The following is a 26518-nucleotide window of genomic DNA, read 5'->3' as shown; positions in this document are numbered from 1 at the left end:
TGGCGCCGGCGCCCAGATACCGAAAGACGGTGCAGGGGGCCTTCCTCCGTAAATGAATGATGTTGCCATTCCCACGGCAAAGGAACACGGTAAAGCAGCAATACGGCTTGCAGCACTGTAACGGTCCCTTTTGGGTGGCACAGGGAAGGCAGTGTCCCTGCTCACTGCAGGGGGGTTGGACTAGATGACCTCTAGGGGTCCCTTCCAACCCAAAACATTCTATCATGCTATGATTCTGTGAACTACAACTATCCTGTTACGATTAAAGAAGCAGCACCTTGCGTACAAGCAACAGTGGATCAGGCTTATTGCAATGAAAACTGAAAGCCTAATCCTTTTATAAACAGTCAGGAGGGGGATGGAGGTGAGGAAAGACAGGCAGTGATTTTCGTGGACTTTGACAAGTTATAAATATATCCTGAGTGAAACCAATAGTGTGGAGCTTTATGAAAGATTTAATGAATAAATATTTCATGCCCACATGGTGCTTCTTCAGTAACGCGTGCTGTCGGTAAAAAGCAATAAACAAAGAACCTCCTTCAGGGTTTGTTTGGGCTTTTAAATTAAACTAATTTAATCAACTTTTTCAGTCAAGCTTGATATTAGTTCATTTCTGTACACAGCACTGTACTCGGATCTGTTTGTTTTCTCCTGATACCTGTTCTCCTGTTTGGAAGATGCTTGAATATCAAAGAATGATTTGTTTCATCCCGCCTCTACGGTGCGTATCGGGGTTTTCAAGGCAGAGAGCACAGTCTGACTTTCTCCTTATCCCTACAGCCTGAGGAGCCAGCCATCCTCTACCATCACAGCTGTAGGTGTTACGGGACCCCAGCTGAGGTTTTCATTATCCAGCAGGAAGATCGCTCGAGCACGTTGGTCATTTGTGAACGTAAGCGAGCAGCAGGCATCTTTTGAGTTTTGGAAGCCTTCAGCACCCAGTTTGCTGCTGCTGCTTGAAGGACCAGAACTAGCCAGCAGCGCTCTGGAATCCGGCCCCACGTGGGCAGGCAGGCTTGCATGCTTCTGCGATGGACCGCTGCGCCGATTTACGCAGGGAGATTGGAATGCTCCTCCAGCTCAGGCTATTGGCAAAGCCGGGGCTCGGGTGCGCTCACATTGTGGCTTTATGGTTCGCTGTCACAAGAAATGGCCAGGAGGAGATCAGGGCATGTATTAGCTCTGTGCTCCATGTCTTTGCAATACTTCAAAAAAAAATAATTCCTGAGAGACCCGATTTTTCCTTGGGCACAGCAGGACTGTAGCCAATTGATTCTTTCATGGCTGGACCATGCAAGTGAAAAGCAAATAAGCCACAGCAGGGAGGCGAAAGCAAGGGTGATGGGAGGCGTAGAGCTAACTTTGGGAAGGCATCTGCAGGCAGGGCTGCTCAAGGAGCTGAGGATCTGCTCAAACTCAGACACCTTGGCGTGGGGTGGTGGGGTTGGACACAGGTGCATGGAATGGGGCATTTCTCAGCTGCTTTCACCACGAAAAGGAGTAAAAGTGCTTTTTTTCCTTTCTTTTTTTCCCCCACGGCCACTGATCTGGAGCCACTTGGTTTTGTACTGGGCAGCTTTGGGAACTGAAATTTATCCCTCTTGGCTGGATGGAGTACATCCCCATGAGGTTTGTGCCACGCTATCTATGGGCAGTGACAAACAAGAGGGGTTATATTAGAAACTGAGCAAGTTTTGCTTGTCTAAACCCATGCAGAGCTATATGCAATTTTTATTTATTTTTTTTTTAGTTTTATTAGGCAATGTGTGAGACTGGGTCTGTATAAATCAAAGCCCAAGCCCTCTGCACAGCAAAAGGGTTCAACTCTGCCAAAAACTGATGGAACAAAGCTCTTGCGGTGGTGCTGAGCTGCAATAATTGACTGATCCAGCCCGAAGTGTTGGCAGAACCAATTTCTGCTGCGGCTTCTGACCTCCTGCAAGGAAAGCACGTTTCGATGGGACTCAAGCTCCATTCGGGGTGCTCAAAGGGCTTAAGATAAGCAGCTGAGACCCCACAGCTTCGCCTTCTGCTGCTCGCAATTCTGGTCACAGTCCGCAGGATAACGCTGCAGCCACTGCTGTGACTAAACCATTGGTTTTGGAGCTGACATTTAGTTCAAGTTGTGCTGGAGGAACAAAGATTCGGGAGGAAAGGAGTAATTGCAGCACGAGGCAGAGACTGTGAATGAGAAGCTGTATTTCCAAGGAAATATCGCAGGGAAAGGCCATGAGCAGACACCAGGCTTTTCTGTGAGTAGAGATTTCCTGACATGTTCTTGTTCTTTAGCAGCAGGTGAAATGGGGCAGATTTTTGGAAGGTACCTTTGAGACCATTTCAGGTAAAATCTCCCTTTGATGGTTGTTGCAAAAAACCCCCTTCCATCCATCGCACAAATCAGCAAAATCCTCCTTTCAAGGCGTTTTAAGTGCCAAGGGATGGAAGGATGTAAATTATTTTCCAGCTAAAGACCTGATGAGGGTCCTAATAAAAATCTGGTTGAGAAGACAGTTAGTTTTAGAAGTACTGGCTCTGGGTCTCTGTGTTGAGCCACCATTTGACATCATCCAACTATTTGGTGCAAACCATGTGAATACAGAACAAAATGTGTGACAGTTGAGATCTGTGACTCGGTGAGTTGTCATGGAGGAGCAATGTCCTTATTCAAGCAAAGACCCCTGAGCTGTGTGCTGTGTATTCATGACTCTGGAGATCTCCACACCTTCAATATCCAGCAGTGCCTGTTTCCAGTTGTCCTTCCACACTCACACACCTCCTAGGTCACGTGCTCTGATGCTGTGGAGCTAGAAAGCCCAGAAACCATAGAAAAATGGGAAGATTGACCCTGAAAGCACAGGAATGGATGCAAATCACTCTTTTTTTTTTAACGTGGTCAACTTAACTGATGTCCAGCTGAGTGGTTTTGTTCTTAAATAATAATCGAGATGTTCTTAAATAATAATCGAGAGATTGTAAATAGCCTTTCTTGGTAACTGCATATAATTTCCCTTTCCCAGTTTCCCGTAATTTCCCCTAGACGAGTTTGGGAATGGAAATGCTATCTCAACTGTAAGACTAGTCCGACGTGCATAATGTGGTGATATAACTAAAATATTGACAAACTTAAATAATCACCATTGGAGACATTGGTGGAGACATAAAAAACCCTCTACCATTCATATTCTAAGTTAAGCATGGTTTTGGGTCCCTATGTCAGAGGAGGTGACACTCTGTGCATTGCTATAGATGCTGGGAAGAGTAAATAGCACGAGGGATTTGATCCAGAGCATGCCAAAGCTGACGTACGTGTTTCTTCAGTGGACCTTTTTTGATCAGGTGGAAGATTACATTATGTCTGTTAGAGCTGAGCAGACACAAGAGGATTTTAAGTGCTCTTTCAGGCCAAGGACAAGCCTCTGTGTCTGGTGTCACGTCTTCAGCAGCGCATTCCTTCGGATGCACCTAGGGGCACCTCAGATTTTGCTTGCGAGGAGCATGGACGTAGTGAGCTCAAGAAGCTGCCAGTGGCAGATGCAAGCACCAGCATGATCCCGAGCCAGCTGTGACTTGCACTTGACTTTTCCCTCATCACGCATGATAATGTGGGCTCCCAGTTGCCACGGAAGGGGCTTGCTTCCTGAAGCAGACCATATGCTCCTGGAGCCCATGGAGGTAGCTGTTACGCAGTGCAGAGATTTAAGTGATGCTCTTATATAGCATTTTCCTGATGACAACTAAAAATCAATTCCTCTAATCCAGATGCCAAATTCTGGGTCAATTCTGGCACTTCTGCATGACACTGGAAAGATTTTACTCTGAATTCCCAAATGGAATTTTTCTATGTGGGTGTGTTCTCATTCCTATTTGATTTTGGTCACAAAAGAAAAAAACCCAACCAAACAAGCAAATAAGCTTAAGGACGTCCTGAAACCCTTCCTGATTGATGGTTTATTTTGTGTTGTGAGGCAGGACATCTACCTCCTGCGTTCATAGAAAAGCTTTTTCCCACACTGTTGGGAATGGATGAAGAAATGAGGGGAAAGTCAGCATTTTCAGGACGTGGTGTAAAAATGCAGCTACTTCCTAAAGTGCTGGAGTTAATCTAGACGATGTATCCAGGGAAAACTTTGCCAAACTCGAGAAACCATCCTGCTATGTATTGTACAAGTTTTACTGAAGAGGCTGTGCCATGATGAGTATAGAACCTAAAGAAGCAAGAAGGGAATCGGGTAATTCTCACATCCTAAGCAACCGTGGGAAGGTCACTGAGGAGTCCCTGGCCACGTGAGGCATCTACACCCTGGGCATATGACTACTGAAGCTACCTCTTCCATGGGGTCTTGCTTTGCTTTGAGCCATTCTACTGTTGTCCTTGAACTTGCCAGCCTGGACATCAGGAGGTGGCTTCATTTGGAAGCCATCTTTCTTAGAAACATGCCAAAAAAACTTGGAAGAAGCCTTGTGCACTGAAGATGAGGTTTAAGAGTTCACAAACCAGCTGAATGAACCAGGGCTCTGCACTAAGATATCGGAGCCTTCGATGGAGCAGGGAGGGCGTTTGGGTTCATCAGAGCACAGTCATCTCCAGTCAGTGTGTCCCAGAGTGAAGCTAAAGTTTCAGAATTCAAAGGAGGTTTGGAGCACTGTGGAAAAGCTGCTGGCATTTCAAATCTTGCGACATGTTGTTATTCTCGTTTTAAATGATGCATAATGTTCCACATTGATCTCTGGTTCAGATCTAAACTCTTCAAAGTTTGGGGGCTGGTTTTGATCCTGGGATTTATAGTTCAAGCCCTTTTCTAGTTTCAAGTGAGGAAAACGCATGTTTAGCAAGCGCAAAATGAGCCTTGATGGAGTATGCCTTTGATGGTGTTGCGATGATGATTATGAATTTACATCTTGTGCATAGGATGTTAAGCACCTCATGGGGCCTGGCTGTGCTTAGACTGTACCATTAATTTTGGGAAGGATGCATGATGAATGCTCATTAGGCCCCCCTAGGTCTGATTTGTGGCGCTTGCGTCACGCAGCCAGGAGGCTCCAAAATGATTAAATGGGATTCGATTATTAGAAGCTGGCAATACAGTTCTGATTAATTACAGAATGTGGTGCAAAGCGCGAAGTGAGTTTTGGTTTTGGTTTTGGTTTTTTTTAACATGTATTTCTGCTTTGTGGGGTGTCAGAAGGTGAATGTGGTTTGTTGGCTATTTCCCTGGTAATTTGGGAGTGTGCTGGCTCACTCTTGGGTCATGGGGATGGTTAGATTTCCAGTACTGTCCCATGATCCGCGCGTGAGCAGTGAGATTTGGGGAGAACCATGGGAAAATCCTTAAATTAGACTTAGTGCATCTTGCTTTGCTGCTTCTACCTTGCAGCAGTGTTCCTCGCCAACTCGAGCACCGTGGCACCAGCCTCCTGCCTGAGTCCTGCCAGGGTTTTCCCATGAGGTATCCCTCTGCATCTCCTCTCTGGGATGAATTTTTGCCCTTGGGTTGGGGGTCCAAGCTGAAACTAGTAATGACTTCCTTTTCTTTTCAAATTATTGCTCGTGTCTTCAAAAGAAGTCATGGTTTGAGACTGCTAGTCTGTGGCCAGCCAGCCAGGGGCATGTTTCACCTCGCTGTAGCCGTAACACCTAATAATATCAGATAATGCGAGACTAGATGCTTGAATTTTAGGTAGGTTGCGTAGGGTGAGGTGAATCTAGAGTTGCAGTGTCTGTCTAAAGGCAGAAGAAGTAAAAAATGTGCTTTTGGCTATTTGCTGGGTCTCATGCATATCTGGTGAATTTGGTAGTAGCAAAAAAAAAAAAAATAATCTTTAACCATTAACCAAAACTTGCATCCTTTTTTTTTATTTTTAATTGACGTTTCCCACCAGAGCTAAAAAAAAGTTGTCTTAGTAATGCTTCTGTAGTGTATTAAACAATACAATGCATATAATAAACTACAAGCATCACCCCCACTAATTCTCATAGTTCTGCAGAAGATGAAAAAAAAAATACCCACCAAACCCAGAGTGGATTTTTTGGACATCAGGTTCCTTTATATATCTTCTGTGTTTCGGTGCTTTTGTTCACAGTGGGTATTTGCTGTAGACTGTTGGCATTGCCAGGGAAAAAAAGGTGATTGTGCAGTGAACTGGTTTATACTTTATGTAAGAACGTGGTGTTGCTGCAAATTTGCTGCATTTTACACAGCTGTCTCCAAAGAACAGCCTTCAGAAAGCGGCCGCGGGATTTAGAGGTGGCGCTTAGTATGTGAGATAATTGGGTAGAGTTTGGAGGCGTGAGGTCAGAGCCTTGGGTACAATATTTATACTGCAGTGACATCCCTTTCCAGAATGGCCCATAACTTTTAGATGTTGTTATGCCACAGAATCCATTCGGGGCTGGCCTCTGAGATCCCAAAGAGCTAGGGCATAAAATTGCCTCTTGAGTCCATTTGCAAAGGCAAGCCAAGGAGAGAGCGTTTGGCATTTGGATCAGGATCGGATAACCTCCAGACCTCCTTTCATCCACTAGCTCCACTTTCTGGCATCAGAGAGATCTGGTGCAGCGCAATATTTCGTGAAAGGTGCCCATATTAATTCGTAACAACTATTGGCATCATCCAGCCTGTGCCCAACGGTGGCCAGAGATACTAACTCAGGGTATGAACCAAGCTGCTGGCTATATTGCAGTGGTTCTGGCTACGGTTATGAATGCTAACTGGGGCGGGGATTTATCCAGGAATTACTGCATTTTGCTCTGTAGACATAGCTTTTTTCTCTTTCTACGTTTCTCTTCTGGAACAAGTATGCAGGGAGCATATGAAGTGCTATATGTAGGCTTTACCAGGGTGATGATGGGTAAGCAGCACACATACATCCTCCCCGACGGCTTTCGAAACTTTTAAATCAGGATTTTACAAAGTGTCTGTGCATCTCCTGTTTACCTGGGACAGCAAATCTCCGTGCCTGCAAAGATGACTAAATGCCTTCTTGGTTTTCACCCAGGGGAGTTACAGCTTGGAAGGAAACAGCCGTGCAGCTGCCTTGCTAAGCGCGGTGTTGTGCAGGGAATCTGGTGTTTGTACCTGCATCTCATATAGGCACACACAGAACCCCGCAGTCACGCTCTGAGGTCTGTGACCTGGGCTGCTTCTGGGCACTTTGGTTAAGGTGCTGATTTTGCCTGGAAAACAGAGCTCTTAACAATTTAATTTTTTTTTTTTTTTTTTTTAAATCTCTACGGGCTAAAAATGGATTTAGACATTACAAGCAAAATACCAGTTTCTCCCCCTCCCTGAATGCTCCCAAACTGCTGATTTGACAAGGTGTTTGTTAAGACTCCCGGGTCTGAAGATTGGGAGTCTGAGCTCTCATCGCACGTGGTGCATCTCTTCTGCGCATTGAGCGTGGCGCTTAATGCAAGTGGAGGAAAAAATAATCAAGGAACCTACATGGAGGCTTGGGGTTAAGTGGCGAGAGCCGTAGAGTCTGGATGCTCATTTTCACAGTGAGCCGTCACCCTAATGGACATTGATACTAATGATGGAGGAACCCCTATGGTTATATGGTTCGTTCAGAGCTTTCAAACGCTGGGTATTGCCTGGCTTTCAGGAATACCTTCCAGGAGCTCTATCTGCGTGCGTACGCATCTGAGACCATTTAAGTCAGCCATAATTTCTAATACTGTTGTTGATAACAAAGGAATTTAGTTACCTTGTACCTGGCATTGAATTGGGCAAGGGAGCAATGTCATTGCTATGTGTAACGAGTGTACAATCTCTGTTTAGGTATGGGTGAAGGTGAAAAATTTTGGAGAAGTAGAAACCGCTTGCTCAGAGGGGAACACCATGACCTTTGTAGTTATGCATCAGGTTTCCTCCTAATTTATTGCACAGGTAACTGAGAATATAACCGGCCCTTTTGTACCGCGTTGGATGCTATAGCAAAATCTGAATAATCAGCCTTCATTCCTGCCTGCAGATACAACATAACTGACCCAAGTAAAAATGTTTGTGTCTGGAGGATCTTTTGCATTCCCGAATAAGTTGCCAGGCAGCTGCTCTTCCCAGTTCATGGTGGTGTAATGGGGGTGGTGTTTGGTACCTAGTCTGGATGGCAAGGTTTCAGAATTGTGTTCCAGGTGAAATTAATGTAAAAAAAAAACTTTAAAAAATTAATAAATAGGGTTACGTGTGGTAAGTGCTCTGCAAAGTTTCATGCTTGATCCTTGAATGCCACCCTATTGAGGCTAGATGGCCCTAGGCGTCTTGCAGTTAGGTTGAGGGACGAGGTGAATGAGCCGGTTGCACCCTTGCAAGGCCAAGGGTGGGAAGAGATGAGTTTCCCTCGCTTCTTCCCATCTCCCATCTGCGTCTTGCTCTCCCTCCTCCCGAGTTCCCGTACTCCTAAGGGAGAGCAGTGCTGCATCTTGGTGGTCCCTGGCTGTGCTTGCATGAAGCCTTCTTACAGCGAAGGGACGTGACAAGTGCAAATAGAGCTGATAAATTTGCTGCTGTTCTTTATCTGCGTAATCTGATTGCAATTGATAGATAATGCCACCAAGATAGAGCAGAGCTGCTTCCCATTATCAACACACCTCTCCTTTTTATCCCTTTTTTTAATTTTAAATAATCCAATGCAAGTAGAGTATTGACTTTAACTGAAGGGAAGTAATTAATCACAGCACTTATGAGTAGATCGTTGACTGCAGCTTGCATGCAGGATGGGTACCCGAGGCCATTGTATTCAGTCAATCAAGGCAGGCTGATATGGGTTAATGGCACGCGGGTCACCATGCTGTTAGGATTTATTAGGCAAATTTCTCTTCTGATCTTGGGCAGTTTAACTTGTAAGCAGAAAGCTGTAGCAGTGGGCTCTCAAGAAGAGTGTGTTTGTTTCCATAATGTTGTGTTTGGGGTGGAGCCAGCTGAACCTACTGCATGGGAGCACCTCAGCAGTTGCTGGTGGTGACCCTCTTGCCAGTTATTTCTTGCTTGGCAAAGTGTCTGGCTAGGCTTCCTGAGCTGCAGCGAGGTAATGGAGAGGGTTGCTGCAGGATCTTATAGAATCATAGAATCATTTGGTTGGAAAAGACCTTTAAGACCGTCAAGCCCAACTGTACCAGTCCACTACTAAACCATGACTCTAAGCACCTTGTTAACCCATCTTTTGCACCTGGGAAAACACAATCCAGGAGTGCAGCACAGACTGGGTTCCACCTGGCTGGAGAGCAGCTCTGTGGGAAGGGACCTGGGGGTCCTGGTGGGCAGGAAGCTCCATAGGAGTGAGCAGTGTGCTGCTGTGGCCAAGAAGGCCAACGGGATGCTGGGTTGCATCAACAAGGGCATCACCAGCAGAGATGAAGAAGTCATCATCCTCCTCTACGCAGTGTTTCAGAGATGGCCTCATCACCATGTACCAGTACCTGAGGGGTGGCTCCAAGGAAGATGGAGACTCCCTTTCACAATAAGTGACATGGAGATGACAAGGGGGAAAGGACAGAAGTTGCGCTTGAGGAGATTCCCATTGGACATGAGAGGGAAATTTTTCACCATGAGAACAGTCACCCATTGGAATCATCTCCCCAGGGGACTGGTTGACTCCACCACATTGGACACTTTCAAGACTCAGCTGGACAGGGTTCTGGGCCGTCTTGTCTAGACTGTGCTCTTGCTTAGAAAGGTTGGACCAGATGATCCTTGAGGTCCCTTCCAACCTGGGATTCTATGATTCTGTGATTCTCTTAAATACCTCTTGGGATGGGGACTCCACCACTTCCCTGGGTAGCCTGTTTCAGTGCCTGATAACCCTTTCAGTGAAGAAATCTTACATCATTCAAAAAAATAACGTCATTGTAATAGCATCCACTCAGCCTGGCTGCACGCACACATGCGCGCACACTTTCCTCTCACATCCATACTAAAATGATCCGAGGGCTGGAGCACCTCTCCTGTGAGGCCAGGCTGAGAGAGTTGGGGATGTTCAGCCTGGAGAAGAGAAGGCTGCAGGGAGACCTGATTGCAGCCTTTCAGTGCTTAAAAGGGGCCCATAGGAAAGATGGGGAAAATCTTTTTAGTAGGGCCAGCTGTGACAGGACAAGGGGTAATGGTTTTAAACTGAAGCAGGGTAGGTTTAGACTGGATCTAAGGAAGAAATTCTTTACAATGAGGGTGGTGTAACACTGGAACAGGTTGCCCAGAGAGGTGGTGGAGGCCCCATCCCTGGGAACATTCCAGGCCAGGCTGGACGGGGCTCTGAGCAACCTGATCTGGTTAAAGGTGTCCCCGCTCCTGCAGGGGGGTTGGACTAGATGACCTCTAGGGGTCCCTTCCAACCCAAACCATTCTATGATTCTACGATCCACGTCCTTTCCTTCTTCCACCCATAGTTCCCACAGCTGGGTTGAAGACGTAGCACAGGCCAGAGCAAGCTTCAAGAAATGAAAAGCAACTCCCAAAGCACCCGCTGCTTTTTTATTGTTAAAAAGATAACAGTTAATTAAGGACTAGAGAAACCCGAGGGGAATAGCGTGCATGTGGGTGAAGGACTCAAAAGATATTAGGAAGTAAAGTCTGCTGTGGACAGTGAGACAGTTTTCTGCACGTGAATTTGCTTGTTTTGACCAAGTGGATCACTTCTGGACATCTTGAATGGCAACAGGAAGGGTAACAGTTGCATTATACTGAAAATCAGTGTAGTCGCATAGCAAAAGCTGTAAGGGAATTCTTCAGGTGCAAACCTAAAGCGCGTGTTCATGACTTTCTTAATATTTACTTCTCTTTATTTTTTCTAATCAAGGGGTGCTCTTGCATGCAGAATTGGGTACGCAAGGATTGAAGCCTGAGCATTGGCCTTTTCTTGGGTCATGACCATAAAAAGTGCAGGACGGGTAGTCTTCTCTTAGGAATGGGATTAGGGTGGTCTAAGTAGCCTGAAAAACCAGAGCGCATCAGGTATTTTGAAGACAATTAAAAAATCACACAGGATATTCTTACTATATGAAGTAGATCATGTGGGCTAAACAATTACCATTAATTTGAATAATTAACAGTTATAAGAGCTAGCAGATAAATCAATAGCTTAAAGCAGCAGCTTCTGACGGTGTGGAAGAGCTACTCATTCTCCTACTTGCTATCACACTTCCTTCTAACATCTGTTTATTGGCCTGTTGTAAATGCATAGGAATGGGACCACAAGGTACTGCTGACTCCAGGAATGTATTTTGAGCACATGTATTCTTTGATGGACAGTTGCTTATAACTTCTGGTTTCCATGAAAATGCCCAAGATCTACTATTTTCTTTGAAGGCTTTCCATATTTAAGACAGGTGTATAGAAGGTGACGCCTGAGCTCTGAAGTTGATATTTCTTGGTATTTATGGCTGAGTCATTAGGAAATAATTAACAGCTTTTGATGTTTTTTTTTTTTTTTCTTTTTTGGACTGCATTTTCATTATTTTATGATCTGATTCAAACCACAGAACACTGCTGGTGTGAGAACAGAAGATCGTTTGAAGTTCTAAGTAAGAAAGTTGTTTGAAGATGTCTCCAGCCCCATTTGGCTTTTTCCAGGAAGCCCACAGAAGAATCCAAACCGAAAAAATGCCATTAAATCACTAAGTAGCTTTTTTAAAATTTAATTTAATTTTTTTTTTTTTTTTGGAAATGCCTAATGGGGGATGTGGCTTTGTAGGATATGCAGCAGAGGATGTTCCCTGCCCTGAAGGACATAGGGAGGGTTCAAAAGCAACGCAGGCACAGCCCTGAGCCCTTTGCTTAGGGGCATAGGAGTAGGGACAGCGCTCACACCCCCATCCCATTTTCGCATCCAGTCTGGTTCACGAGGACATATATAGTTCAGCAAGCTGAATGATAAATGTTTGCATTCAGCCGTTTCCTGTCAAAATGCTGTTTTATCAAAATGGAAATATTTTGTGAGAAGATGTCAGTTTTGACAAATTGTTTTGATGGGTGAAGTCTAAACAAATTGTTTTAGCTTTCTATGTTATTTTGATATAAAGACATCTCATTTTGACTCTATCATTTAGACCTTTACAATACAGTTGTAACATTTATATGTTAAGACTTTCATAACATATAAATATTGCATCAAGTGTATGACAAGTTTAAAAATAAAATATCAATATTATAAGGTTTCTATATTTTTGCAGTATGCTATTTGCCTTTTCAAAACCTGCATATCGTAAATATATATAATATCTGTATATAAACTTCTGAACAACCTAAAGTACTTGTTTAGAATTGTGGGGTTTTTTTTCTGGGAACCTGATATTTTAGTTTATTATATAATGGAGTGACAAGAATAGCCCAGGTCCTGTCCAGCTATAATTCCTCTTTGTTAACTGGTTTTGTTCATTCCAATCCTAGGAAGGAGTTAAATTTTTAATAAGAAGAATGGTTGCCACAATGAGAGTGTTGTCACTTAGCAGATTTATCCCAAAGACTGTAAACCATTTTATAAAGCTGTTTAAGATGCTGTTCTTCACATATGAGAAAATTGAAACTCTGTTGTTTAGAGGTTGATGGGCTCCAGTGGGGATTCTGCAGTAGGTGTGTTGAAATGTTGCTGGTGATCCTGGGTTATTAAAAAAAAAAAAACATGAAAAACATTTTTTCTAATGACTTTTTTTTTTTTTTAAGTAAGGAGAAAAATGAATGTAATTTGATGTTATTACTTGCCTTGAGCCTTGTTACTGGTGGCAGCAGCTCAAGTCCTCTCAGGCGGGCTAGTGTTGGGTTGTCCTCATGCCTGCAAGTGTGTACTCGATGTGCCCACGTGCTAGGTAGATGGATGGGCATGGGTATTTGTTCATGCATTATGTGTTATTTTGCATTATCATGCTTCATGTATTATTTTGAAGTAATGGCACACTACTTGCTCAGTGGTCCCTGGTGGCTGGAGGCACGGTCTTAGAATCATAGAATCGTTTGGGTTGGAAAAGACCTTTAAGATCATCAAGTCCAACCGTTCCCCTAACCCTGCCATCCCACCACTAAACCCTGTCCCTAAGCACCTCGTCTGCCCGGCTTTTAAATACCCCCAGGGATGGGGACTCAACCCCTTCCCTGGGCAGCCCCTTCCAGAGCCTGACAACCCTTTTGGGGAAGAAATTTTTCCTGATGTCCAATCTAAACCTGCCCTGGCGCAACTTGAGGCCATTTCCCCTTGTCCTATCACCCGTTACCTGAGAGAAGAGACCAACCCCCACCTCTTCTTGGCCCACTCAACCTCTGTGCTTCTTATGCCTTCCCTTCTGGCTGGGAAGGGCAATGGTATCCATGGGGTATGTAAGGGCGTTTCTGAGGAGTAGCTTATTAAGCTGCTGTAACCCCATAAGGTATTTGTGCTCCTATTAATTCCTTTTACTGAATGTGACAGTTCAAATTCCTGAATCTTGCTCTTGTCAGTCAAGGGAGTGGTTTGGGCCAGGGGTGGGGGTGGGGGGGAAGTCATAGAATCATAGAATTGTTTAGGTTGGAAAAGACCTTTAAGATCATCAAGTCCAACTGTTAACCTAACCCTGCCATAAGAAAGCAAAAAAAAAGGTGCATGTTCTTTACATTGTCTTCTCAATCTTTCAGATTTCAAAGGTTTTCCTGCACTTTGCAGTCTACTGTTCTTGAAAAAAAAAAAAAAAAGTAGAAAACGAAGATTTTCATATAAACCCGTGACCGTGGGAGAAGTGGCTTTAAGAACAACAGCAAGTACTAGGAGACTAGATAAAATCCCGAGAGCTGGTAATGTGATAATAGTATCTCATATTCATTGAATGGAGCGCCTGTGACTCAGGGCTTTCATGGGACTGTAAATGTTCTTTTAATCTCTTATTTCTCTAGAGACGCAGATAAATCTGAACCCCTTAGACGCTGTGGCTGAGGCAGGCCACAGAGATTTACAGGATCGCAAGGGCAGCTGGTTGTGCACTGGGAATGAAGCTGCTCTCCTGGCTGTTTGGCGCGTGGTTGGTGGGATTACGGGGGATGCGGTGATACGGGGGACGCGGTGATGCGGGGGTTGCAGTGCTCTGGCCTTTGCCGACCGCTGCTTGCATGGCTTTCGTGGTCAGCATGCACAGCGCAAGGGGAAAGGGCTGGTTTTGAGCAGCTGTTGGTGAAAACCTGGTGCACATTGAGTGGTCCTGATGGTCCTAATGCATGTAGAATCATAAAGTCATTTAGGTTGGAAAAGACCTTTAAGATCATCAAGTCCAACCGTTACCCTAACCCTGCCATCCCACCACTAAACCATGTCCCTAAGCACCTCGTCTGCCCAGCTTTTGAATACCTCTAGGGATGGGGACACCACCACTTCACTGGGCAGCCTCTTCCAATGCTTGACAACGCTTTTGGTGAAGAATTTTTTCCTAATATCCAATCTAAACCTGCCCTGGTGCAATTTGAGGCCGTTTCCTTTTGTCCTATTGCTTGTCACTTGGGAGAAGAGGCCAACCCCCACCTTGCTACAACCTCCGGTCAGGCAGTTGTAGAGGGCGATAAGGTCTCCCCTCAGCCTCCTCATCTCCCGGCTGAACGACCCCAGTTCCCTCAGACACTCCCCATAAGACTTGTGCTTCAGACCCCTCACCAGCTTCGTTGCCCTCCTACCATCAGCCTAACATCATCTCCTAACATCAACCAGGGGTTGCAGCAGCCCCTGGTCCTCAGCTGCTGCTGCAGTGTCCAGTTTTGGAGCAGTCAGGTCCAGCCATGATCCAGCGCTGTTTGCCTGGGAAAATGAGACGTATGAGTAAAAGTGAGAAAATGACAGGGAGTCTAAAGGAGAGAGAGGGATGGGAGTCAGAGAGGTTGGGGGCAGGGTGAATCAAGTAGAGAAAGAAGTGTGAAGAATTATTATTATTTGAGGGGTATGGGGTGCGATCTGTTTTTTGATGGAGTTTAGTCCTGTGGAAGGGGAACTCAGTTTTATAACCTGTACCATCACTTCTGCGGAAATAAATAGAGCATTAATGTGGAAGGGCCCACATTTAATTTAAGGATCTGCTGTAATATCTGCCAAACTAGAAGATGCTCTCTGAAATGAGTATTTTTCATTGAAGGAGGCAGGAGGGCTTTGTATTTTCCTCTGGGAGACATGAAAGTAGTGTGCTGCAAAGACTGCAGAGGAGCAGGGATACTTGGTTTTTACTTTTGCAGGTGTGGATAATTTCGCTAAGATCTATTAGGAGGAGGCAAAGCCTTGGCTCAGCCTCAACCAGCCCAGTCCAGTGCTGAGTCTGGGAGTTGGTGCACCACTACAACTGCTCCTCAGGAATTGGGGAGAGAAATGTCAGCTCTTTCTCAGGTCTTTGTGTGGTGGTCTAGATCCAGATGGATTTTCCTCTCTGTGCATTTAGTCCTGCATGAATGCAGTCTGGAGCAGAGCTATTGGCTCTGCTATGGATACACCTTGGCCCAGCAACGTGCAGATCTGGCCTCTGTTTTGGGCTGCTTTGCTCTAAGGCAGGTGGTTCTGTGGCATTTTTATGGCAGGAAGATGCTTTAAAGCCTCTGGCCTTGGAGCTGCAGAGGTGTGAAAACAACCACCCACGCCGGCTCCAAGATGAACTGAACCCAGTCCAAAGGAAACAGGCACATCTGCGTACACAAGCTGTGGCTCCAAATGGGGCTGTGGTGTTGCCTGCTAAACTTGGAAAGAAAAGTAGTTACAAGAGCACCGGCATTTTGGTGGCATCTCTTTGTGTGATGCACGCCTTCTGTTTGGGTTCTTCTACTGTGTCTAATGTGGTGCAAGCTCTGACCGATGCTTTCTCCATGGTGAGAGCGTTGCTAATGCCTGTCTCCTCTGTGGATCATCTAGTGTTTCATCGCTCCGTTCAGCTCACACTGTGGCCTTTGCGTTGGTGGGATCACTAAACCGAGTCCTTTTTTTATGCTACCATGTCTCTGCTTTTGTTGAATCATTTCCTCTCATTATGATAACTTAAATAGTGGTTGGCCCCCAGGATCTTAGACAATTGCACAATCTCATGTTGGTCACTTCTCTGCACAGCAACCCCGTGCAGGACCACGGGACTGGCACCAAGATGGGTCTGTTACTCACAGCAAGAGCGGGACTCTTGGCCTGGCTGTGTCCTCATAGAGTATCAAAGCCTGATGCTCTGGAGGACCAGCCAGTGTGATCATGTTGCTGTTGTCTTCATCAAGCAAGCCATCACTGCTTAGGATATAATTTCCAAAATAGCCTCCATGTAACTAGAATATCTCAAATGCTTTCTTGTTGTTTGGCCTATTTGGAGCCCCACTGTGGTGTGGGTGACAGTCCCTTTCCAAGTTGCCATCTTCACAGGTGAGCTGTGCCTGGTGAGGGACGGGTGGGTGTGCAAAGAGACAGTACTGACCCCTGCTTGGAGATGATTTTATGCATTGCTAAAAAGGCTTCCTCCCAGTTTTGGCACCTCCCTGTATTGTGAAGAACGAGGGATGTTTGCTCCTGTGCCATCCAGGCAGAAGTACTAGGTGCTTTCTTACTATGAAGATTTCTTACCACCTTTTGAGTCTGTGCGGCTCAGTAAGAGCTAGGGTGGCATGGATTAGGGTGACATTAATCCTGCACTTGCAAATCACTGCTTGTGCCCATCGCACTTTGTGCTTGGAGGGGGCTCCCCCATTTGAAGGACACATTTTGTCCCCTGTGGCTTTTGGCTTTTATAGGAGGACCTACCTCCCTGAATGAAATGGTTTTCTTTGAAAGGGTTTGATGGGGAGTGTTTTTTTGCTTTATTTATTATGTTTTTCCCCTGCCTCCCACAGCACCACAGGCATTAACTGAGGTCCCGGAGGTGCATTCAGCTTGACAGGTTCTGGGTGGGGGAAGTTCGCAGAGGTCTTCTGGGAAGATGGATCCATTGAAAGGTAGAGAGATCTGAGCCCCATGGACCTCTCCTGACTCACTGAAGTTATTTAAGAAAGGAAAAAATGGTTTGAAAGTAACAATACTAGTGGAGCTTAGGTCCCCGTGGAACAGCATCCTTTGTCCTGTCCTCTTTCCCATCCCACCACTTGGCCAGCCAGCTGCAGGTGGGCTCCAAAAGCGGAGTTCTTCCAGCCTGTCTTCAGTAGAAGAGGTTCAGGTGGGTCTTTTCCTGTAGCTAACAAGAGAAAATGTGAATTAGTGATTGAAAGTCAGTGCTTCCATTCACAGGTGCTGAGTCTGATGCATCAGAGAAGCACCGACATTTCTTGAGATGGATGCTCAGGTTGGGCACCCGTGTATTACACTGCCAGTGATTCTCATTTACCCAATGGATTTTCCTTTGTTTGAATATTCTTGTTTAACATTTTGTTTAGTCCTTGAAGGCTTTTGCAGATACCGTGATGATTCAGATTCACTTCATTACTACTAAAAATTAATATTTGCATTGTAATGACTTGAACTGTAATACTGAGAAGGCTGATTGCGTTCTGTAGGTACAGAAGAAAGTGCAAATCCCTGCTCCTAAAACTTCCAGTGCAATCTGTTCTTTCTCAGAGGTTTTCTGAGTCCCTTTATCTATACTGCAAAAGCAAAAAAAAATGAAAAATAAAGCAAAACACTAGATACAAGATTTGTTTGGAGAGGATGGCTCTGAAACCACTCGGAAACTGGGAGTAGCTTGGTTTTTCAGATGAGTCTATTTAGTCTGAAAGGTCACCTTGGCACTTTTGGACTTTGGAAGCCTATAATCCAGATTTCCATGTGGAGAGGGGCCCCATCTTATTTAGGCATCAAAAAGTTGTGAGGTGCAAGTCTTTTAAAAAGGACAAGAGATTTTTTTTGAGAGAGAGACATTAGAAGGGGGACAGACTGACAGACAGCAAGATGAATCAGGCACTGCTAAGACATCTCAAATCGGGCATCTGGAAAGGGAGGCCCCTGAAATCTGTTGTCAACTCTGAAAATCCTATTCCCCCCTTCCCCCTCCTGCCAGCTTTGAAAGTTTGAACCGTGTTCTTTTTATCACATTTATCATTCCTTAGTAATGAAGCTCTGGCATTCAGAATTTGGCTGACAACTTTGTGGGTATGAGCCAAAATTAAGTTCAACTTGCACCTTTCTCTGATGCACCCAGTGCTGTTCACAGCGAGAGGCAGAAGTCTGAACTAGAGGGACTCCAGTCTCATTCATTACAGCAATTACTATCTTCTTGCTGATGCCAAAATTAAGCTTGTTTTCTTTATCCTAATGTAGGTGGACAGGAACCGACGAGGTGTACGGCACAGGAATGTTGAGAGAGAAAGTGCCATGTATAAACCATTTCTTCTCAGGCTATTCCTTCATCTTAAATAATGTAAAGGTCATAAATCTTCTGCAAATCATGTAAAATCAGTGCTGCAAAAGACTTAGAGCAGTCCCAGGCTAGCTTAGATTTTATTTTACAGAGGCTCAAGTCCAGCACTTTTAAAGTTCGCTAATTTTAGATACATTTAAATGCACTTTCAAAGTAATTTAGATCTATAAACTGAATGTATAGTTCAGGTGACATTGGGAGAACTGGCTTTGGGGGAGGAGTGCAGCTCGGAAATGAGGTCTGATGTATGGTCTGCTGGACATGGCTTCTGTCTTTGTCCATAGCCAACTGTATGGATTGCATAAGGTATTTATAGAATCATAGAATGTTTTTGGAAGGGACCCCTAGAGGACATCTAGTCCAACCCCCCTGCAGGGAGCAGGGACACCTTTAACCAGATCAGGTTGCTCACAGCCCCGTCCAACCTGGCCTTGAATGTTTCCAGGGATGGGGCCTCCACGACCTCTCTGGGCGCAGTGAGAAGGCTCAGGTTGGGTCTCCTTGTCTGGAGGGAATGGTGGCAATATTTGTGCTCACATTGCTGTTTGCATTTGCAGTCTGAAGTCCTGCTCTAACCACTGAGATTGCACCTTCCCAGAGGCCCCACCGCTCGGGCTCTGCATTGTCAAGGCATTGCGGTCGCTGACGCCCATCCCTGGGAAGGGTTGAGAAGTGACGTTCACCAAGCTTTTAGAACATTCCGAAATCCCACCCTGATTTGTGTGAGTGCGCAAAGAGCTTCAGATTGGATTGCTCTTGATGGAGTAACGTGTTACTGCCGTAAAGTGTGGAGCAAAGGACTCCTCTTCCTTTAAGCCAAACATGAGGGCTGCTATCATTTAATTATTTTGGACCTATGCTGGTTAATTACAGCCCTTCCTGGCCTCCCCTGTGGGTAATGGTCTCTTGACCATGTATCCAGTTGTTTGTTCAGAGGAAATGTTTTAATTTTCAAATGCTTGTGATTTTTCCCTTCTGTAGGTGTTGCTGTGTTAGCAACATAACTATATAGCTGTTGGTGGTCTAACGTATAAGATTTTTTTGGGAGAGAAAAATGTTTCGGAAGTAATTTAATTCCTATTTACAGGCAGGTGGACGTAAAGTCTGGTTTCTGGGTTTCTGATTGCAAATGCACAATGCGCTTGAAGAGGCATTTGAATCTCTGAAGCTGCGATTTGCTAAATTGCCTTTTGGTGCCCAACGTTTACTGATTTCAACAAGAGTTGAACCAGAATTTGAATCCCAGAGGCAACATTTACACGTTTCAGTTCAAATCTAATGAAACTATGTGGATACGGATCCCTGAAGTAACGCAGGCTTACAGTGTTTAGCTCAGAAATTATTCAAACATTTTTTTGAAATTGAATAGATGTTCCTGATAAATTGGTTAAGTGTTTCTTCTTGCAAGCATATTGACTTGGCAGCTGACATACGACGTTCTCAGGGTTGATTTTCTGCTTTGTGGGGAAAACCACCTGGAGTTTTTGTTGTCCTGTCGAGGAACTGAAAGTTTGCACCGCTTTTTTTTTCTCTGAGGTCATTAGTGAACACACAAAGAAACCTTATGAATCAGACCTGAGCCTACGTGGTAAGCAGGAAACGAGTGGTTACGCAAGCAGTGGCCAGTTCTGAATGGGAGAGATGGAGATGATAAGCCATGCCACTGTCAGTGGCCACAGTGGAGCAGCACCTTCCCTTACTTTGGGATGGAACCATGTGCGCAGGTTGCCCAAAGAACTGGACAACAAACCAGGTTTTCTCCTGGGCTGGGTTGCGATTGTATCCGAAACTTCAGAATTGGTAAACCCCAAGGAGATGTTTCTAAAACACACGTGGCAAGTCCATCGCAGTCTGCTGTGCTAAGCATTTCTTTTCTTTCCTCCCCCTCCCTCCCCAGCAATCAAAGAGAAATACATGGACTGGACGGAGTTTCTCATACACGATTTGACTGGCGCCCGGACTGCACCTGCAAATTTACTGGAAGGCGTATGTATTAGATTGCAGTTTCTATCCCATTCGGTGTGGTGTCGTGCATGCTGCAGTCGTGTTTGCGCTCCCAACGTGTAGGGCTGTGTGCTTGCAAGCGTCTGTGTGCTGGCAGCTGGGTCTGATCTAGCACTGGCCAAAAAGTCGGTGGCAATGTTGCCTTGACTCTGCTGGCTCTGCTTCTGACCCAGTGATGGGTAGTTTGGTTTGCCTTTAGGGTGGAGGGTGGTACTGAGAAAGTAGGGTACTCAGAAAAGGCTGGGTGGTGAAGGAGAGCATAGAGGGAGCCCTTCAGTGCCCCATTAGATCCACCAAACTGATGACGTGAGCTTTCCGGTCAGGACACAGGTTGGAGAAGGGGTTTAGCAGGTTGATGGGGAGTAGTGTCACGTGTATGGAAATAGCTCCTCCAAGGACATTCCCTCCACCTAAACACAGCAGTCAGAATTAGCAGGGAAGTTGGGCAAGGTGGCCTCAGTTGTCAGTAGTCAGGAAAGAAGAAGGGGATGGTTTTTTTTAGATGCACCCATATGGCTAAGAGCCCAGTCTGCGCAGCATATTCACCTGCCAGGCATGATGGCATCAATGCACCATCCAGGGGGTTCCTGGTCATCTGTAGAGTGGGCGACTCTTCTGTGAAGTCAAACTTGTCTTGGGAGCACTTTGAGCTTTCTCTCTTCCCTCTCGGAGAGGCGGGAGAGCAGAGGTGGACTCATTAGGCGCCTCAGTTTGCCTTGAGATCTTGGACAAAAATCTTGCAGATTCACCTTGAAGCTGTGGGAGCAGGGCACCTTCTCCATCAGGACCTGCCCTGCTCTCCTGTGGATGCTGTGCGGACATTTGGAGAGGAGACAACCCGTCCTGCAGGAGATAATTCGCTCTGCCCCTCAGTATTTAGGCTGGGCGTAAAAGCATACGGGTTACCTTTGTGTAAACGCTCATGTTGGCTTTTTGGAAGCACGTGTGCACCCAGGCACCATTTTTGATCATTTTGTCCTTGGTCACTCCCACCTGCCACAGCTGCATCCTTTTTCCACGTGCCAGCACGGTATGAGCTACCTGGCAGGGAGAATTAATAGTGTACCATCAGGGATATTTTTTCCCCCCAGTTTGTTAGTGAACAGCCGTTGCACGCCCAAAATAACGCACATCCTCAGGTCTGCTGCATCCCTGTTCCTGCACCGCTCCCGGGTGCCATATGCAAAATGCCGGTAGGTGTCCAACGCCCATCTCTGGTGTATGCCAAAGCCATGGCGAACCTCTCCGTTCCCTTTCGGCAGGCAGAGAAAAGAGGCAGCCCCAGGCAGAAATGCAGAGCGAGAAAACAGTGCATTGGCTTGAAACAGTTGCTGACCCTTTTCTGGTGTTTATGCAAGATATGTGCTTAGTGCTGTCTTGTGTCGTGCAATGTATGTAACCCCCTGTCGACAGATTTGCTGTTCGTGAGTGCTGCAGATTGTTGTTATACTGTTAAATCAATATGGAGTGATACTTTTTTTTTTTTTTTTTTTTTTTTTTTATTCTACATGCTAGCTATGCATATAAAGAGTTCTTGCATTATGGTAAATGTTAATATTTCATGCAAGCCAATTATTAATCTTAGCCGTTCAGTTCTCCGGGGTAAGTGACAAGCCATTGGCTTAAAATTTAGCACACAAATCAGAGAAGCAATATTCGCTTTTGTACAGCCAGTGATTTATTATAATAAGTTAAATCATTACGCCATCGTTTCATATTAAAGAATGTTTTGTGGCAATGAAGCAGTTGTATGAAAGGAAAAAAAAAAGCATTAAAGTAGGTTTCTATTATATTATTAAATTCTGACACTGCATTTTGCCATGAAATAACATTTGAAGAGATTATACAGCTGCTTGTAGCTTATACAATAGAGGAGTGGCTTATCATGGCAAATATGTTGTCCTGAGAATTATCTATGAATCATAGAGCTGGTTAAAACTGCACATGTAATAAGGTTATAGTTAATTTTAATTACATTTTTTACCAAATTCTCATTCTGTTGCCTGCATTTTTGGCTCAAGAGAGTTGTAGTCAAAATTGTTTGCATTTCAAAATTTTGAATATCTTCAAAATTTGGTATGAAAGAGAACTTTTTTGAAAAAGGAGGCTTTTTTCTCTCTTTTTTTTTTTTTCCCCAGCCACACTAGAAAGAACCATCCTGGACTTACTCTGATTTACAGAATTAATATTTTTAAAAATACCGTGAAAGGTTTACATTGTTTAATTAAGTAGAAGTGGGACAAACACAGAGGGGAAAAAAAAAAGTCCTTGTTTTTAATATATTTTGCCTGTGCTTAACATCTCCACTGGGGACCGATGCTCCCAACTCTTGGGTGTTTTTTAGTGCAGCTTTTAAAGCCCTGGAATCGAGAAATTGCATAAGAATTGGAACTTGCATTTAAAAAAGAAAGAAGAAATCTAACCCTTACCTTAGTGGAGAAAAGCTTGACAACACAGAGATGCTCACAATCACAAAACAAAAATACTGAGCCCCTGAGGTATCGTTCTGCAAAGATCTCATGGTTCTTTAATGCCTGTGGTTGGCAGCTTTGCAGGTGTAAAGTTAAGCACATGTGTAAATGCTTGCAAAATTGGGATCACAGAAAATACTGTATGTAAGCAAACAACCTCATTCACTGGGGCTTCTTGGGCATGGTGGCTTGGTCCAGCAAAGCCTGTGTGCCTTGGGCTTTGATCTCAAGGTCACTTAAGCTGGTGGGAACCTGCCATTGGCTTTGGGTTTTGGAGTAACCACCAGAGACTCTTGCATCCGTGGCAGGGGGGAATAATTTGCTCTATGTGCCAGTAGGAGTGAGATAAAGCTTTTGGTGCAAAAGATCAGTGCACGGAGGGCAATTTTAGGGTCATGCCCAAAGTAGTCGCCTTTTAGGTAAATGATGATGTCCAGTCCTGTGATTGGTTCTTATCAGCTGCAACCAATGAGAATTTGGTTTGAAATCCTCCAAAATAACTGGGGTTTGAGTTGTTCAGGAGCATCCTAAGTGGATGTGCCTTATGAGCTGTTCCACCTTTTATTATTCTTTTTTTGTTGTTGTTGATGATGTCGGTTGAGAAATTAGCACAACTGTTGTTTTCTGTTTTACTTCTGAATTTGCACTTGGAAGACATTGGGTAAAATAGAAGAAGAACAGACTGTTTGCTGATCGCTTGGATGATGGTGTGAAAAACAAAAATAATCTTCTGCTGTCATCTGTTTCCTTGAGAAGTCTTCAAATAAAGTTTAAAATAAGGAGTTTTGCTTCTATTCAAACAGCCTCTGCGAGGAAAAAACCCTGTAGACCTCATTACAGTTGATTCCTTAATAGAGCTGCAGGATTCCCAGAATCCCTTTCAGTACTGGATAGTTAGTGTGGTTGAAAATGTTGGAGGAAGATTACGCCTTCGCTATGTGGGATTGGAGGAGACTGAATCCTATGACCAGTGGTTGTTTTACTTGGATTGCAGACTTCGACCAGTCGGTTGGTGTCAAGAGAATAAATACAGAATGGACCCACCTGCAGGTAAAGAGCCTCCTAAAAATACTCTCTCCCTCTGTGGCATTTACTGGTGTTTTAAGATTCTGGTGCGACCCATTTCTTCTTACGCAGTGTTCACATTGCTTTTACAGTAGTTTCTAGCTGTAACACAGATGGCACGTGAAAGCTGTCTAATTCGGGTTCAAAGTGGGTCAGGTAAACTGTATTACATGTATTTAATAAATTCAGCTTAGCTTAGCTCACTCCTGGAAGGAAGCAGTGTCCAATAAAAGCAGCTTCGTGCACTGTTCCACCAGAAGGAAGAGCTGATGGGGATGGTCCAAGAATGTGCCTGCTTGCTCAGCCCTTTTCAGTGGCGTTTTAGTGGCCAGGTCTTCCTGGCCATACTGTAGTCATCCTGGTGGAGGCCTCACTGGGAACCAGTCTTCTGTCCAAATCAAGTCCTAGGTGACACCTCTCTGTATGTACTTGGCTCCATTTGCTTTCCTGTCAACCAAACAGCTCTTGCCTGTTTGTCTTTCTATGGCCACACACATTTCTCTTGGGTAGCAATAGACCTCCATGAAATATCCCGGGGATGGAGAAAGTGTTTTGGGACCCTCGTGGTCCCTCTAACACAAGTCTTTCATATTCTGCTGCAACATTGCTGTACATCTGCCAAGTGAGAGCTGTCTTGTGTGTAATGAGTCAGAAAGTGCATTGAGGGTGGTGGGTTTGTCTGCCTGTCCATGTCAACCTGCCCAATCCGGGATTATGGGGTGTCTATTACTAGAAGCTAAGAAAAATACTCCGTTGAGTAAGGATAGATGGGTCTTTCAGATTTAAAAGACCACAGATTTTGTCCTGTATTTTCTCCAAGGGAGTAAAGTCTTTGCAAGTATGTCAGACCAGATTCAACATCAGGAGATTGTGACTTGGAGAAGCAGCTCTCTAGATTTGAGGTTAGTGTTCAAAACAGCTTGGGAGGAGGGAGATAAGGACTGCAGTTAAACCAGTCTGAGGTCAGAAGCTGGGAGTCACAAATCCAGGGGCAGGAGCAGTTCAAGGGACAGGAGTGAGGCAGAAGAGTCAGGCACAAGCGGGCTGGGCTGGTAGGCTGGGCAAGAGTAGAGTTTAGGGCTCAGCTGGAATCAGACTCTAAACAGTGGGACTGGGTTTGGCAAAAGGAGTAGGATCGAACCAGCAGGGCAAGAAGGAGTGCAAGGCTGAGCGTAGGGGAAAAGTAAGCATTACCAAGGTTTAGTAAGCAGGATGAGGACTAGGGACCACAGCAGACAGCAGGGGCTCGGGACTACTTGAAGCCTCCTGGAGAAATGCTTGCAGAGGCATTCACTGGCAGGTTCTGGGGCTGGCTTTGGAGATGTACTTCCATCAGGCTATACTCCGTTACAGTGGGGGATGACTGGGAGCGTGCATTTTTTCCACTACCTCAATATTGGCCAAAACTACGTGAAAGTTTCTGGGCAATTGGGTTCTCTCTCCTCCGGACGCTTGGCTCTGCGTTGGTCTGACTCGGCTGAGTTGGTGGAGTCGAGTTGATTGACTGGTCTTGGAGTTACGGATCTGGTTCAACATGACAGCTTAGACGGCTAAGTATTTTTCATAGATACTTGGGGCCACAAAGCTTTTTGCTAAGTCCTGTGGAGCATGGCCTGTATTTGCTAGCTGTTTATATCTCCAAGCTGGATGCCCGAGGACCACTGTTTCCTTTGAGAGATGAGGTGCTTTCTTGGTTAATGCATAGGGTTTGGCCCAGCAGACCTATTCCACCCTTTCCTGTGTAGGTGGATGACTTGATCAGGTCCATGCCTCACTTTCCTTGTGCTGTGGGTGAAGTTTTTCCATGAGTGCCAAATGATAGCAGAAAGGTAGCTCTCCTTTGTGTAGATATTTCTCACATGGCTTCTGTCCATCGCACCTGATTCAGAGAGGTTACCCCGATACATGCAATTGTCATGTTCACGAGTCTGTCTGAGTCTTGGGTCTAACCTGGGGTTGCTTTTTGGAAGCCTGAGTTTTTCTTCACTGATAGGTAGGAATCAATGTTCCCCATCACTTCTAAATTAGATGCGAACACTGGAGAGCATGAATATCACTCACTCTGTTATTTCACAGAGTATTTGTGTTACAGAGAAACACTTTTTCATTGACTGTCTTTGAACCCTTTTGGTCTGTATAGGTTTAGTGAATCAATACAGAAATGGCCTGAATGAGATTTGTGCTTCCTCTTTGTTTATTCCATTCTCTTTCTATTCTTTCCTCCTTTTATCCAGTTGTGCTTCCTTCTCTATGGATTCCCCCCTGCCCTTTTTTCTCCTTTTCATTTTTTTCAGTTGTCTTGTCTCTAAACTTGTTATTGGACTCTTCATTTCCTGGAGTTGTTTATGTTTCTTCTTCCCTCTTCTTGATTTAACTGCTTTTAAAATTTCTTTCTCTTCTTCTCATCTGTCTTTGTCTGATACCCATTTTGTCTCCTTGGCATTTCTCTGGTCATTCACTTTTTAGTGAATGTTGTTATTAATGAATTCAATGCCCCAGATCTTCTTCCTGATTCCCGTTGACTTAAATAGGTGGTCATTACTTTACGTCTCCTAAAGGTGTGCCATGTAGGAGTTTGCTGAGAAAAGACCCTTTGAGTCTGAATTCTTCCATTTTCTCACAAGCCCTCTCTTGAACACTGGCCCCAAGGATCTTTCTTTCATCCCCACCCTGTTGATCT

At 44.9% G+C, this 26518-nt stretch overlaps 1 protein-coding gene across 1 annotated transcript in view; it reads left to right on the top strand.

Moving 5' to 3' along the window:
• The window catches only part of SFMBT2 (Scm like with four mbt domains 2), a 106927-nt gene that overhangs the window by 19451 nt on the left and 60958 nt on the right, over positions 1-26518 (top strand). The window contains exons 4-5 of the mRNA XM_009648420.1: positions 20196-20284; positions 23577-23823. Coding sequence (XP_009646715.1) covers positions 20196-20284; positions 23577-23823 — 336 coding nt within the window. The remainder of the gene's footprint in view (positions 1-20195; positions 20285-23576; positions 23824-26518) is intronic.

Source organism: Egretta garzetta, unplaced genomic scaffold, assembly GCF_000687185.1.
Source record: "Egretta garzetta isolate BGI_Z169 unplaced genomic scaffold, ASM68718v1 scaffold260, whole genome shotgun sequence".
Taxonomy (NCBI): Eukaryota; Metazoa; Chordata; class Aves; order Pelecaniformes; family Ardeidae; genus Egretta; species Egretta garzetta.
The sequence above is the reverse complement of the archived record's forward strand: the minus strand, read 5'-3'. Positions and strand labels throughout refer to the sequence as shown.